We start from the raw sequence: 15,366 nt of genomic DNA on the forward strand, positions 1-15,366 counted from the left end.
CATAAAAAAAACCTAGATACTAAACATTTTTTTTCTTGCAAGCAAGTCCTTATGATTAATTCACGTGCAGAACACAAATAAATTGAGAACATTTTTTATTTTTTTCTTTATAAATTTATTTAATAAGATTCGACCTCAATACTTTTAAATAAAAAAAATTATACCATTTAAATTATAACTATTTTTTTATAAATTTTTTTTAATTAAAAGTAAGATTCGAATCCAAAACTTTTAAATAAAAATAAGAGGAATGTTAGGGAACTAGCAATTTTGGTGTTTTGTAACTATCAATTGGTCATCAATAATATTTTTAATGGTATGAGATTACATCTAATAATAAAAGATCATTCACTTTTATTTTGATAGTTAAGTGCTGGTCAGAAAATACAAAAGTTAATCGTTTAAATTATAACTAGTTAACTTATAAAAACCCCTCCTACCTTCACTTTCTTCAACTCATTCCTTTATCATCTTTCTTTCTCTCTCTCTGTCTCATGGCTGCTAGCTCGAGAAGAAAGCTTACTCTGAACAATGTTTCTGTGAAGCTTGGTTGTGGAAGCTGCAGAAGAAGAAAACCCAAGCTTCTTCTTCACTTCCTCTTCAATCGAAAACCAAACAACCACCACCATAACCATTCTTCTTCTTCTTACGACACAAGCACCACCACCACCACCACCACCACCACATTCTCTCCTTTCTACGACGACGACAACAACAACATGATGAAGACTCATCATCATCAGAAGAAGAAGCAGCATTCTACTGTTAAGGGTTTCGGAAGAGTTGGAAGTGAAGGTAGTGTTGCTGTTGAGAAAGATTCTGAGGATCCTTTCTTGGATTTCAAGCATTCAATGCTCCAAATGATTCTTGAGAATGAGATTTATACTAAGCAAGATCTTAGCGAGCTTTTGAACTGTTTCCTTCAGCTGAATTCGCCTCATCACCATGCTGTTATTCTTAGAGCTTTCACTGACATCTGCAATGGCGTCTTCTCTAATTCACTTCAAACCTTTCATCATCACTTCAACCGTAAGTCACGTGACTTCTAGCTTCACCTCACGTGACTACCTACCATATCCCATTATTAGGAAAATATGTCATGTAGTCATGTGTTTTATAGATTATTACATAATAGAGACGAAAATATGAATATAAATATTATATTTTTGTCTCTATTTTTTTTTATTGTTTTTAACTTTTTAGGTAGACTAATTTCACTTGAATTAAAAAAGAAAGATATTTTTTTATGTAATTTCTTTCTTTTGCATGTTATCTGTAATTTAGGATTTAAAGTTTAATGTTTCCATATTTCTAACTTTGTTTAGTAATGTGCTACCAAATGTATAAAAGGAAGTTCTCTGTTTCTAGTTATGTAAGATCAAAGTGTATTAATTAGTTTCTTCTTTATTTTTTTTTTTCTTTGGAAGAAGTATTTCTAGATGCATTATATGAAAAATATTAGCAGATTATTAAAATTTATTATTTTTTATTAAATTAATTTTTTAATTTAATTTTTTTAGTTTAATAATTTAACAATATATTTTATTTATATTTTTAAATATTAATAATTAAATAATAATAAAAAATAATAAATTTTGATGATTTTAAAATTTTTTTTTGTTATGTCTAAAAGAGCTTTAACTATTGGGCATTGATTCTCTTAATTAGTTTTAACTATCAAGTTAGATAGGTATGAAATGGAAGACCAATGATTCAGGATAAATTAAACCACTATCCAATGAATATAATTTTTAGAAATATAATTATTTATATTTTTTATCAATTAAAGTTTTTATATAAATAATTTTAAAATATAATATTAGATATTCTATAATTAAAAGATATAGAAATGAATTTACCATTTTCAATCTTTTGTTTCTTATTTAAGAATGATATTGAAAATGAACTCTTTCACTATGACAAGTTTCTAAATTAAACAAATCTTGGAAGGTACCAATAATTTTTAACAAGCTAAGAAGCTAAGATATGTAAGGAATTGGTAAAAGTTATTTTTCAAGTGTATATATAAGATGTCAGTTTTATAATGGTGGTAAAATATATGCATTGGGATTTGAGTTATGATAATGAGTATGGTCCAAGTAAGGAGGGACATTTGGTCTTGGTTTGATGCCTTTTGATGGAAATCCATTGTGAATTTTTCATGGTCTTATTTTTTTTGCTTCTCCCAATATTGAGCATTAAAGTTTTGAGTAATCCGTACTCTTTGTTTTTAGTATACTTGCCAGTTGTGAATTATGTGAAATTTATTTATTTATTTATTTATTTATGCTTTGCTTGTTCATAGTGAATAATTAATTAAGCACCTGCACTTTCTTCCATTTATTTATTGATGATTATTTCAACAGTCTATTACTCTATTCTTGTGCATGCATGAATGCATGATGGGTTAGTTTTGCTTCTATTCAATTGTATGTATTTAAATCCCTCAAAGGAAGGTAGCTAGGTTTCATGATGATTTAAGGTCAGCAAAGCATTTATATATCTGACAGGAAAAGACTTCTAATGTTTTATTAATATTCAGATTTAGATTAGGTTAATCAATTAAAATATCAAAAATATTTTATAATAATAAAAAAAGTCAAAAACAGTTTTAGTTTTATTTAAAATTTATTAATTCTAACGATAATTATCAAATATATATACATCAATTTGTTTAAAACTTAAATTGTACAACATCACTTGAAAATTAGTAATAGTTTTTAATAAATAAAAAATAGTTAAATTGGCTCAAATATTCTAGTATAACTTAAAATACCAAAGTTTAATCTTTATATCTTCCTTTTATTGCACAATAATTTTTAGTTTTAAATATTCAAAACATGTTGGATTTAGACTGAATTGAGTGTATTCGCATTTCGCAACTCTCTATTCAATAAGCAACATTCCATCTACATTTGAGTTCAAATAAAAAATTAGGTATTTTTATTTATATAATTTAATATTATTTTATATTTGACTGTTTATTTAATTTAATTTTTTATATGATAAAAAATATTAGAATATTCAATAAGTATTGATACTACTGTATTTGTATAAATTGATAAAAAAATTCAATAAAAATTATAAATTTTAATATTTGTCCTTCTAACTTCTTTTTTACACATTTTACAGGATATATATTCAAATTTTTATATAAAATAATCATGAAAAATTAAAAAATTAATGCATTTTTTAAGAGGAAGGTTAATATTTAAGAAGGAGAACATATAACTTTTACAATATCAACACTTGTAGATAGTTCTTCTATTTTAATGAATCACGAAGAAAGTGAGATATAACCTTCAAAAGTTCAAAGAGTTGCTTTTGATTAGTTTGACCTTAATTTTTTGAAACGAGACCCTGAAAAAAAGCTTCAAATTTGGCAATATCACCCAAATCAGATAGATAGAGTTAGATGAACTTATCTTAAATGAAGTCTATATCAAAATTATATTGACAATTATTTTTTATCTGGCCTCCCCAAAATTTTATTTCAAACTCCGCCATTGATACTTTTATATTTTATAAAATAAGGTGATATTAATCTAATCTACCCTACAGATATTATATTATTGATTTCCCGATGTTGATAACCTAATCATATATAAAAAAGGTTGATGTTTTAAGTTAAGACAACTAGAACAAAATAAATCACAAAAATTTCTTGATTCATACCGATAAATTACTGTTTTATTTATTTATTTATTTTTATATTAATACATTAGGGTTTTAGAAAATAAATTAAAAGCACGTATTCATATTTTTGGCAGCAATTTTGAGTGAGTTCAATGTTGAAATGACAAAAGCAAAGCCCATAAAGAGATGCTTTTAATAATCTACTATGTTTGCCTTTATACTCCAAAATAATATATATTCATGATTAGATTATGGACTTTAGTGTGGCCAACTTTTAAGGGATGGTCAACTCTGTAACACTCAGAATTCATGATGGTGGATGCATAGTGGGCCATTATTATTCCTAAATCTGAACAGAGAAAAATATGTCATTATTCCAAAAAAAAAAAATTAATTAGCAAAATTTCCATCTCAGCCTTATATATAGAGAGAAATTTGGAAACTAATATGTTGATTTCTTCCATGTTATGTATTTCACTAATAATGTTGAATTCGTGCAATGATGAAGTATGATGAGTATCAAAATCTCACACTTGTGAGGAGATATGTTACTATCAAAATCTTATACTTGTGAATACGTAGATTTTCTAATTAATTTTACTTGTCTATTGCTTATCAAATTTCAAGATGTGTATATTGCAATCAAACTTTTTTTCTGAAAGCACAAAATGCTGTTAAAAAAATGGTGAATTGGGTATAACACTACAACAAACTTGTTTTTAGTGGCTTTTCTTAAAATTTGAGTGGGTTTATATTACACCCAATGATCATATGAAGTGCGAAGTTTTCCTTCATAATAAGCATTTAATAACCAACTTGAATTGGTGGAGTGGTCAATTCACTCATCCGTTTAAATAAAGTATGGAAAGTTCGAATTTTACTTTGTGCACGCAATAACTCATTAATCAGCAGTAAACTCTTAAATAAAATTTAGTTTCGCAACAGATTAATATAACTTAGAAATATTTTTTAAAATTTTGAACAAATTTAAAAAATAAAAAGTATATCTTATTCTTTTAAATATTTTTCTTAAAAAAAATATTATGAGAAGCCAATGTAATTAGTGACTAACGTGTATAATAGAAGTATTTTTAAAATTAACATTAAATAATAATTAAATTAATTAATTATAAAATTATTTTTAATTTTAAATACAAAGTAAATAGGAATTCCAAACAGTCACCAACACCTTCAACCGGTCTCCCTCTTCATTTCTCTCTCCCTCTCCATCCTCTCTCATCACCAAACCGGTGCACGGTTGCTACTCAACATCCATTGCCACGGCGCCACATGACCTCAAGTCTTCATCAGCACCGATCAGAACTGCAGCGGTCAACCCTTTTCGCGCGCGTCTTCCCCCGCTGGCAGCAACTGCTTCGGTCGGCCTCGGTTCTGCACTGCTCACCCATTGCGCCTGCTCGTCTTCCGGCGCCGACCTGTCTCCGCGCCAGAAACACGGTGTGCGCACCCTGCATCTGCCTGGCTCTTGCCTCCTTCATCAGCCAGTTGAAGGCGTGACCATTGGATGGGTCACGGTCGCATTGGTGTTACGGCCCTCTCACACCTACCGTCGTTATCTTCTCCTCGTCTTTTCAAGTTTTTTTTTTTATTTTTTCATTTTATGGTTACATCAAATCATAAGACTCACGTGGCAAATTATACATTTTTTCTTTTTTTTAAATAAAAATTAAATTGTTGGATGATCATAATTGCTTCTTCTGTTTATTCATCTCCTTCTTCTTTTTGTTCTATTTTAATGGTTTATTTAGGATGGTCATTTTATTAGGTGTGCGGATGGTTATTTTAATTTTTATGTAGATAATTATTTTGACTGGATTGAGTTTAGTTATATATAATTAAAATATATTGGATGTTCAATTCATTAAGTAAGCTGATGATAATGATGATTATTTTTATTCTTACGTGGTTATTTTTATTAAGGGTGAGTGGCGTGTGGCAAACCAATCAGCGAAGGTGAAATGGGATGATCATTGATAAAGGTGGGATGGTCGTTGTCGGTTGAAAAAAAAGAGAGTATTAGAATAAAATAGTTTGGTAAATTAAGATTTTGAATGGTTATTTTTTTAAAATAATTAATTATATTTTTTAAAAATTTAAAATTAAAAATTAAAAAATTTTAAAATTGAAATTTAAAATTTGATGTAAAATAATTGAATGAGAATTTTTAAATTTAAGATAATTTGTAAAAGAATTTTTATTATTTATTTCTGTTAAACTAAATAACTAATTTATTATACACATTATTAAAATTTTTTATTATTGTGTTCCTAACGGAATTCTTTTCTTAATTACCTTGTATGTGTTTTCTTCTTATGATGCGGTCCCCAAAGACTAGGGTAATAGAATTGCTCATGCAACTTACTAGCTAGGCATGGCTAGCATATGAAGCCACTACTCAATGTGACTATATTTTACACGCCACTCGTGGACAAAACATTTAACATTTATTAAAAGAGTTATTGATAACACAAATATAGAGGCCCTCAACTTCATTCAATATCCACATCATTATTAGATGTATGCATTTGTTCCCTTCAAGAAAGAGAGAAAAAAAAAGTCCATGTTTGTTGCACACTTGAACCATATAAAATAAAATATTAAAATGTATTCTAAGACTATTTTTTAAAAGTGTAGTTATTTGACTGTGAAGATATGCTTTGATTGGAGTTTTTTATGCAACTTTGATTTGTTATCAAAATGTATTAAAAATTACATTTTCGAGACAACAATAAGCTATATATACCTTTTCATTGCTCATGTGCACTATAATTCAAAAGAATAAACAACAATTATCATTACGTAATGCATTATCTTTTAAGTTTTTAATTATAGCAATATGCCAGTATTGCATACCTATAATTAATAACTATCATACAAAAACGAATATGTATGTTTATGTTGTTCAACCTCTTTTTTAAATTTTTGGAAAAAATATATATTTTATAGTATTTAAATTTACATCTAATACGTTTCAGTTTTACACCTAAAATTTTATAATATTACAATTTTACTCTTTCATTTAATTGTAAAAAGTTAGCCAAATTTTTTATACTCTTTATCTTCTTTTATATATTCCCTAACCCTTCACTGCCACTGTATCATTCTCTCTCAACTCTAGCTTCTATATTATTCCAACATACAACATTGCTTTTCGAATTTTGTTAGATAAACAATTTAAAAGGTTTCGTATGTATCTGTTTTTTTAAAAAATCATTCATATATGATAAATTTAAAAATAATTACTTTTATTGAGTTATCAATAAATAACTAAATACACTTAAAATAAAAATTTTTTATGCATCAAAATTAGTGTGTTCTATATACAAAATGACACAAGAATCCAATTCCATGGAATGTAACAAAAAAAATAACCAAATGAAATTGGCTTTTCTCTTCCTTTCTAAAGCAATAATCATAATCATGATCATATTTCTATTTCTGTTTCTATTTCTGTTTTTGTTTCTGTTTCTATTTCTGTTAGAAAAATATCATGTTTTCTTTTGTCACCACCTTCTATAATAATGTCTCGGAAAACATGAAATCCGTACCATTCATTAGGATCTTCCTTCAAGGTATAGAAAGATTTACTAATTACATTAACGATTAAGAAATCACGCTCTGCTGGGGGATATTCCAAAAGATTAACTTCAACTCCCTCTTTCATGGCAAGACTAAGAACCAAGACACATAAGAATCTATCTCCACAACCATGTTTCCTTTCAAAGCCACATAACATGACACAAACCTTGCCGTCGCCGAGATCAAGAAGAATTGGCTCGACTTTTCGAAGAAACGATGGGATTTCGTCGAAACATCCTTTAATCTCTTGAAAGTACTTAACACCAAGTCGAGTCACCAGTAAGGCGTGGATTGTAAATTCTTCTTCAAGAAAGAAGGAAAGCGTCACGCAACAATCAAAATCAAAACCTGTAATAATTAAGAATTGTTAGATAATTTAACAGATTCAATTAACCTGTAAATATCAATTTTAAACAATTGTATGTGAATTTTCAATTATCACTTTTTTGTAAATGTACTCGTTATCAACAATCATGTTATGTGTACATAAAAAATCAGTTACTCAAATAGAATACGTATTGAAATATAAAACATACATTAGAAAATAAAATAAACAATACATACATTCATATACAACTACATGGTAATTGATTTTTTGTGTGCACATAATATTTTTGAATTATCAAAGTAATGAAAAACTTGATGTGTTTGATACCTGGTAGACATGGAAAGGGAAGAATATGTGGAGTGAAAAATCTACGTTGATCATCAATTGTAAGCCAAAAAGAACTCGTAAAATCATCTTCATCATGATGCAACGTCCACCCCTTCTCTGGATCGTCTGATTCATAATATAAAACAAAAATTCTACCATCTACCAAAGCAATTCGAATGTAGAGAATATCGTAGAAAACAAACCAATGAGTTTGGGCCCCTATACCGGCTATTCCAGGATTCGGAGCAGCCGGCAAAGGTTCCCATTCTCTTGTCTCGGATCTCAGAACCCAAAAATTATTATTAGGTACGGATGCAGGTGCAGCGTCATCTAGTATTAAAAAGTAATGATCCCCTCTAATTTTTGTAACTAAACATTTATCTTCACCAAAGTATGTAGGAGTTTGTGGGATTAATTCGGATTCATTTATTTGCGGTTCTTCTTTGTTATTGTCGTCGTCATCGTCGTCGTCGTCATCGTCCGTGAAATCAAAGTCAAGTTTGTAGACTTTGTTTGATGGTTTATATGAACCATCTTCAGAGTTACATTTTTGACCTCCTATAAGATGAATCTTAGAATCCAATTCCAATGCATGCATGTATCTTAACGAAAGATCTTTGGAAAAATCAAAGCAAAAATTTGGTAGATTTTTCCAATCCTCCACTTCTTTGTTTTGTTCTTCGTTCTCGTCCTCGTCCTGTTCCTCTTTTTCTGGTATTAATTTCTTGAGATTGATACCATAAATCTTATCTTCCGACATCATGCAAAGATATTGTCGGTGTTCCGCCATTGTACTTTTTCCTTTCTCTCTTTTCTAAAATTATTTTTTTTTTCATTGGAACTAAATTATTAATGGCCTTATACAATACATGCAATCAAGGCAATTACCATGGATAGTAACTTCACTGGATCGAGCTGGTGATGATTTCCATGCTCTCTTATTTTGGAGTTTATTAAAGAAATTAATTCAATTTGTGTTGTACTGAATATATATATATATATATATATATATATATATATATATATATATATATCGTTTCTCGTCAGATATGAAAGAAATTACTTCCATTCTCTCTTTTGCTAATTGAGTTTTAACTAAAAAAAAGAGAAAAAAGAAAAATAGTACTTACTTAATATATATATATATATATATTTTCAACAACAAAGAAAATATTAAAAACGTTCATGAGAAGAAAATTACGTTCATACAAAATAAAAATTTCCGTACTTTTTCTCTATCTATGCATAATAGTAAATGGTCCCGCGCAAGAACAAACCGGAAATTTTAATTATGATCTTTAATCTTAATTTTTTTGTATTAGTTTCTTATAGAATCGATGTCTAAATAAGAACATTTGGAACTGAAATTGGAATTGGAAAATGATGATTGTTAACATTCAGATTCCATGTTTGTTTCTTTTGTGATCTCTAAGTATGTTCAAAATTCAGTCTGACTTGCAATTCGATCTATATTTAAGATATATTTTGTCAAATTTAAATTTATCATTTAAATTGTGTTATTTTTAAGTTGAATTCAAATCATATTTCAGGTAGGCTTTTTGATTCAAAATTATATTTTATACTTAAAATATATATTTTAGTATGAAATTAATACTAATAATTTAAAATAATTTATTTTGACCTAAATATAATATAATATTTGTTAAATTTTATTTTAAAATAAAATTTTAAAACATTATTATATAAAATTTATAGATTATATATATTAATTTTATATTAGATCGATCTGATTTATTTTTGAAATTTTTTCAGAAATAAAATAAAAAAATTTATATTTTCTCTAAAAAAAAACCTTTATTTTCGTGTCAACTTAAGATAAATTATTTAAAACAGACCTGATAAAAATTTAGGACCGGACCCAAATCTAATTAATCTAACTCGGCCCGTACATGTACACCCCTAAGGAACTCTCGTTCATGTTTAAACTTGTTTCTGCATCAAGTCCAAAAAAAAAAAAACTTATTTGTGCCTCAATTTTTTTAAGGATTGGGTTGGACAATAAATAGATCTCCATACTTGGTCTGGTCTAGGCCTGGAGGACCCGACCCACACCGGAAACAAAACCACTTTACACCCCAACGCTACAAACATTCCCTACTTTCTTGACCAAAAAAAAAAAATCCCCTACTTTGAAATTAATACCCACATAATAACATTGATATAAGTAACAATAAAACAAAACGCCACTGAGGGAGTGAGCAATAGGGGTGGGAAAAAAAATTACTAATAAGGAAACAGGTGTGATGCAGTAATTTATATTTTTTATATCCCTACTTATCACTCCTCGCCGGTAGTGTCTTCGTCCAGCCGGCAGTGTCGTCCTTTGTTCGGTTTCACCATCGCCGAGCAGCTTAGGTGGCGGTGGAGTTGCAGGCGTCCACGGCTACACACACGAGCGAGGTTAACGGCTGCGGTGGAGAAGGAGCGACGAATCAGGCGCATCTGGGAGAAGGAGATTCTTCTCGCCGGGTGAGGTTTCGGAGATCCGGTTATCGTTCGAAGATGCTGCCGTCCACCTCGTCAGAGCTCTTCCGGTCATCTAGTCGTGTTTGCTGAGGGAAACCCGCTGCAATGGAGGCGGCGTCCACTCTGAGGGAAACACAGGTTTGAATTTCGGGTCGGGTTGGGGGATTGGAGCTCCGGATCCCTGACAAAAAAAAAAAAAAAAGATCTCCATTACTTCTCTGTACCACCTTCACCTACTTTCTGAAAACCTCCATTACTTCTCTGAACCACCTTCACCTACTTTCTGAAAACCTCCATTACTGATTCTCCGTTTTTGGCTTCCATAAATTAGTGTTCAAATTACTGATTCTCCATTTCTGTACCACCTTCACTCCCACCCACCTCCTCGGCTACACTCACTTTCTAACCTTCTTTTCTTTAACTTAGTTTCAAAGAAATGGAAGATTTTTTTAACCGAGTCCATTATGGAACGGTCTTGTACACTCAAACATGTGGTACCAAAGAATCCGGTGACCAATTCGGTTTTATTCAAACGGACGAACCTAGACTCCCTATCTACTTTCACCAAAGCCACGTAAGTCGATCAAATAGACTTGAGCCATTTGATGTAGTCAAATTCAAATTGTACCAACACCCAAATTACCTTACAGAAGCGGTAGAGATTTGTTTCGAGAATGAACAAGTTTATGAAAAAGCAGAGAAACGGCTTACTTACCCACAATATCATTGTGATCGATGCGGTTTTGACGGCCATCTTAAAAACCTCTGCATGCCTCCCCCAGAAAGTTATCGTTTTCGATCGAAAATTGAATTATTTGAATCATAAAGACGGTTGGAGATGCATGTGTGTTGGCAGGTAAATATTAATACTTAATAATAATAATATTATTATTATTATTATTATTATTATATTTTAGTTGGAGATGCAAGCATGTGTTGTTTGTTAACTTGTTATGTGAAAAAATAAAAATCATAGAGAGGTAAATGAACACAGAACTAGGATAGTAGTATAATAGATTTACTTGGTATTATTCCTATTCAAACTTTGAACAAGTTTTTTTCTTTAGAAAAAGAAAGGGAAAAAAAGACAATAAAAGAAACTCTTGAAAGAATACAAAGAACTGCATAATGTGAGCATGCAGTAATTTGATTGTTATTTTGGAATATTATATGGAATCTAGCCTTTTTGATATTTTAGATTGTGATCATTCCCATATCTTGTTAAACAATCACACAAAGCTTGTTTATGTTTGTTGAAATTGCAGATCAAGGACTGAAATCTCTATTATTAAACCAAGTAGGATCTGTACCGAACCATGTCAACTGTCAAGGGCGACTATGTTAGTTTTATTGAATTCTCTAATCTAGCTTATATAGATTCTTAGTCTCAAAATATGTACTCTAACTTTTTAGCAAGATACTAAATATATGTATTTGGTGCATTGTTGTGTGACTGTTATTCTCAAATTAGTAAGTGCTTGGTACTTTTAATCAAGACCTCTTTCTTCAATTCATTAACTATCTCAAAAATGAATCCTGCAATTTTGTTCTGTTTTGCTAATAAGAAAGATATATTAAATCGGTATTGTGATCAATTGTAAGAATGAGAAGAGTAAATCTTGACCATCTAAGATGTTGATTAAATATACAATAATACCATTCTAAGCTATTACATGGTAAGCAAGACTTTAATTAGTGGCATGTATCGTCTTCAGATTTTAAAATTGGGAGAATATTAGAGGACCAAAAGGAGAGTTAGCTAATGTCATTTCAAATCTAAGGCAAAAAATAAAGAGTGTTGGTCATCTAAAATTTCTTTTAAAAAATTCCAAAAAATTTCAGATAGACAACCATATACTGGTGCATAACATTGCTTGATCAACACCCACCTGCAAAAATTAATAAAAGAATTCATATCAATTAGGCATTATAGAAAGGGTTGCCTCATAACATTAGACACAAATTGTTGTTGATGAACTAGCTGAAAATTCAACGATGCCTCAAAAGTCATCCTCTATTTGGATTTTAGTGCCTAACAGAGTAACACCCAATGATATGTTGCAGGCTACAAATCCTCATAAGGCTACCTCTCTTTACATAACACGATTCACAACCAAACAAAGGATGACATTCATGATATCACAGTCCAAATAAGAATAAAGAAATTTATAAGGAAAAACATCTTGAAATAAGTTTGAGAATAAAAGAGAAATTAATTACGGAAACACAACTCAGCAACTGCCAAATTGGCTACAGAGTTCAAAATTAAAATCACAGAAAATCCAAAACATAAACAAATCATCATTCAAAATGTAGTTCTCTTCCCATTAGATTAGAACAAGGCAGAAGTTTACAATGTTGACATCATAATCTATTATAAGCTAGACTAGAGATTTCAAGAAAACTACCACAGTTGTCCTTGACATGAATCTATATAATATTCCAAACTAACAATCAAATCATCGAGAAGAACCTTCATCTATTCATGAATTGAAACAAGAATGGCCTGGATTGACAAATTTACTCACATCAATATGGGCCAAAAACAAATAACAAAGCTACTTTAAGGCACATAAGAAAATGATGACAAAAAACAGAGGCAAGCATTACCTTTGAAGCAAGCAGGCATATTTGGAACTCAAATTTGGCTGCATTTTCTTTTACCTCTCCTTGGGACCTCGTACGCAATGGCTTCATCACAGGGGATGCCAGGGAAAAGAGAGACACTAATCCAATCATCAAAGCCACCTTTTCTGCTGTACATGTTCATGCTAAGGACTTTCCAATCTAAGAACTCACACTCCATTGGTGACCTCACAGAGCTACGGAGGACACGGGAGGGATAGGATACAACCTTCTTTGCAATGAGTTGAAGAACCAACAGGCAGAGGACTGGATCCTGTTTCTGTTCCTTTGCAAAGCCAGGTAACATAACAACAAAAGTGCCTTTGCCATCAAGATCAACCATCACAGGCGTTTTCTCATGAAAGAAGGATGGCATTCTATCTAGGCAGCCTTCAAGCCTTTGGAAGATAACGACACCCAATTCATCCACCTGGAAAGCGCACACCAAGTGTTTTTCTCCAATCCGTTCGCACGAAAGTGCTAGGTATTTCCCAGGATCAACCAAATCTGTAATAATACCAATAACAGAATGATGAAGAGTGATGTTGAGTTAAGAGTGAAAATTGCACATTTCACAATAAGAAAAAAGAAAAACATGTCCAATGCACACTTCTCTAATACAAATTAACTAGAATCTTCACTCTTCATCAAAGAAATTCCCTAACAGAATACGAGTTAGGGTTTAGGGTTTATACCTGGAATATGCACCCTTGGAAGAAAGAAGCCATCGGAATCCACTGGGACACAAAAAGAACGCGTAAAACTATTGTCACCCTCACTGGTTGTCCAATGTGAGTTATGGATATCATACGAGTGGACGAAAACTCTTCCATCTTCGAAACGCATTCGGAGGTATAGCTTACCATAGAAGTCGAACCATGAACTGTGAGCAAGTGAGGAATGTGAGTGTTGGTCAGGATTACCAGGAGCATCAGGCAAGCATTCCCAAACCTTGGTCCCAGAGCGTAGAACCCAAAAATTCTGAGGAGCATCCGCGGGTACGAGACCACCCATCATTATAAAATAATAATCACTTCTGATTTTGTGAAGAGTATAGAACCCGGTAGCAATAAACTTTGGAGCATCATCCATTGATTTCGACTCCTCCACCTTCTTCTTGTCAAGGTCTAGTTCGTAGACTGTTTTGGAAGGATCGGAAGGACCAGCATAATAATGATCAAATTTCATATGAGTGAGTTTGAGACCTCCAACAAGATACATCTTGGGATCCAACTCCAAAGCGTGCATGCGGGCCAGCGGAAGAACCACGCTGAAATCAAAGAGAAACGGAGGTAGATTTTCCCAATCCACAGCCTCCTCCTCCTTCTCGGGTGTTATCAGTTTCATGGGGTCGATGCCGCAGATCCTTTTATGCATTAGCACCAAAAGGTGTCGTTGATTCTTCTCCGCGGCCATCCCTTTCTTCTCACACCACAAGTCAAGCAATGGCGCCAGAAAAGGGAACAAACCCTAGCTTTTAAAAAGAGAGTAACGTGGTAAGAAAAGAGAGTAAGTGTGTAACGAAGGTGTTGGGCTGTGAGCCTGGTAAGAAAAGAGAGTAACGTGGCAGAGGGTTTCATCTTTTTCTTTTAAAAAAACATTTTTATATAATTATAGGGGGACTGGGAGAGTGTGAGAGGGGTGCATCTGGTGGTATAGATTCTTAGTTTCATATTTAATATTTGTGTTCAAACTTTTCAGCAAGATGTATTTTGTGTATCGCTGTTTGACCGTGTTATTCTCAAATTTGTATCTTACTAACCAAAACAAAATATCATTATTCATTAGTAAGTGCTCGGTAAAAGTTATAACCAAGACCTCTTTCTTCATTTCATTAACTACTTTCAAAATGAATCCTGCAATTTTTTTCTGTTTTGCTAATAGGAAAAATATATTAAATCACTATTGTAGTCAAATGTAAGAATGAGAAAGAATAAATCTTGACCATCGAAGATGTTGATTAAATATACAATATTACCATTCTAAGCTATTATGTGGTAAGTAAATGACTTTAATTAGTGGTATGTATCCTCCTCTTCAGATTTTAAAATTGAGGAATATTAGAGGGCTAACACTTCTAGTATTAAGAAAAAAAAAAAAGGAGTTAGCTGATGTTATTTCAAATATAAGGTAAAAATAAAGAAGTGTTGGTCATCTAAAATTACTTTTAAAAACATTCCAAACATTTAAGATCATTAGACAATCATATCTGATTGCTTCAAAATATATTCGTGCACAACATTACTTGATCAACAAACACCTGCAAAAGTCAATAAAAGAATTGATATCAATTAGGCATAATAAAAAGGGTTGCCTCATAGCATTAGACACAAATTGTTGTTGATGAACCTAGTTGAAAATTT

The 15,366-nt window shown here is 31.1% G+C and overlaps 2 protein-coding genes and 1 long non-coding RNA gene across 4 annotated transcripts; 1 reads left to right on the forward strand and 2 right to left on the reverse strand.

Annotated features, from left to right (window-relative positions):
• Window positions 1–6,934: 6,934 nt before the first annotated feature.
• LOC112758135 (uncharacterized) lies at window positions 6,935–8,765 on the reverse strand. Its single transcript, XM_025806736.3, has 2 exons — window positions 7,892–8,765; window positions 6,935–7,584 (listed from the first exon to the last, which is right to left on the reverse strand). Exons 1-2 carry the CDS (start codon window positions 8,679–8,681, stop codon window positions 7,082–7,084), a joined length of 1,293 nt encoding a protein of 430 aa, XP_025662521.1. The 5' UTR covers window positions 8,682–8,765; the 3' UTR covers window positions 6,935–7,081.
• A 1,313-nt stretch (window positions 8,766–10,078) lies between these two features.
• Window positions 10,079–11,873, forward strand: LOC112758172 (uncharacterized). Its single transcript, XR_003179520.2, has 2 exons — window positions 10,079–11,234; window positions 11,644–11,873. It is a non-coding gene; the product is annotated as an uncharacterized lncRNA (long non-coding RNA).
• Window positions 11,874–11,997: 124 nt separating this feature from the next.
• LOC112758144 (uncharacterized) lies at window positions 11,998–15,263 on the reverse strand. 2 transcript variants are annotated; one of them, XM_025806763.3, is made up of 3 exons: window positions 13,699–15,263; window positions 12,989–13,510; window positions 11,998–12,267 (listed from the first exon to the last, which is right to left on the reverse strand). In XM_025806763.3, the coding sequence occupies exons 1-2, from the start codon at window positions 14,417–14,419 to the stop codon at window positions 13,017–13,019; spliced, it is 1,215 nt and encodes a 404-aa protein (XP_025662548.1). In that variant the 5' UTR covers window positions 14,420–15,263; the 3' UTR covers window positions 11,998–12,267; window positions 12,989–13,016. The 2 variants fall into 2 exon arrangements, with proteins under 2 accessions (XP_025662548.1, XP_072062842.1); XM_072206741.1 differs by lacking the exon at window positions 11,998–12,267 and adding an exon at window positions 12,572–12,884.
• Between the last annotated feature and the right edge of the window lie 103 nt (window positions 15,264–15,366).

The sequence above is a fragment of the Arachis hypogaea genome, chromosome 2 (genome assembly GCF_003086295.3).
Source record: "Arachis hypogaea cultivar Tifrunner chromosome 2, arahy.Tifrunner.gnm2.J5K5, whole genome shotgun sequence".
Classification (NCBI taxonomy): domain Eukaryota; kingdom Viridiplantae; phylum Streptophyta; class Magnoliopsida; order Fabales; family Fabaceae; genus Arachis; species Arachis hypogaea.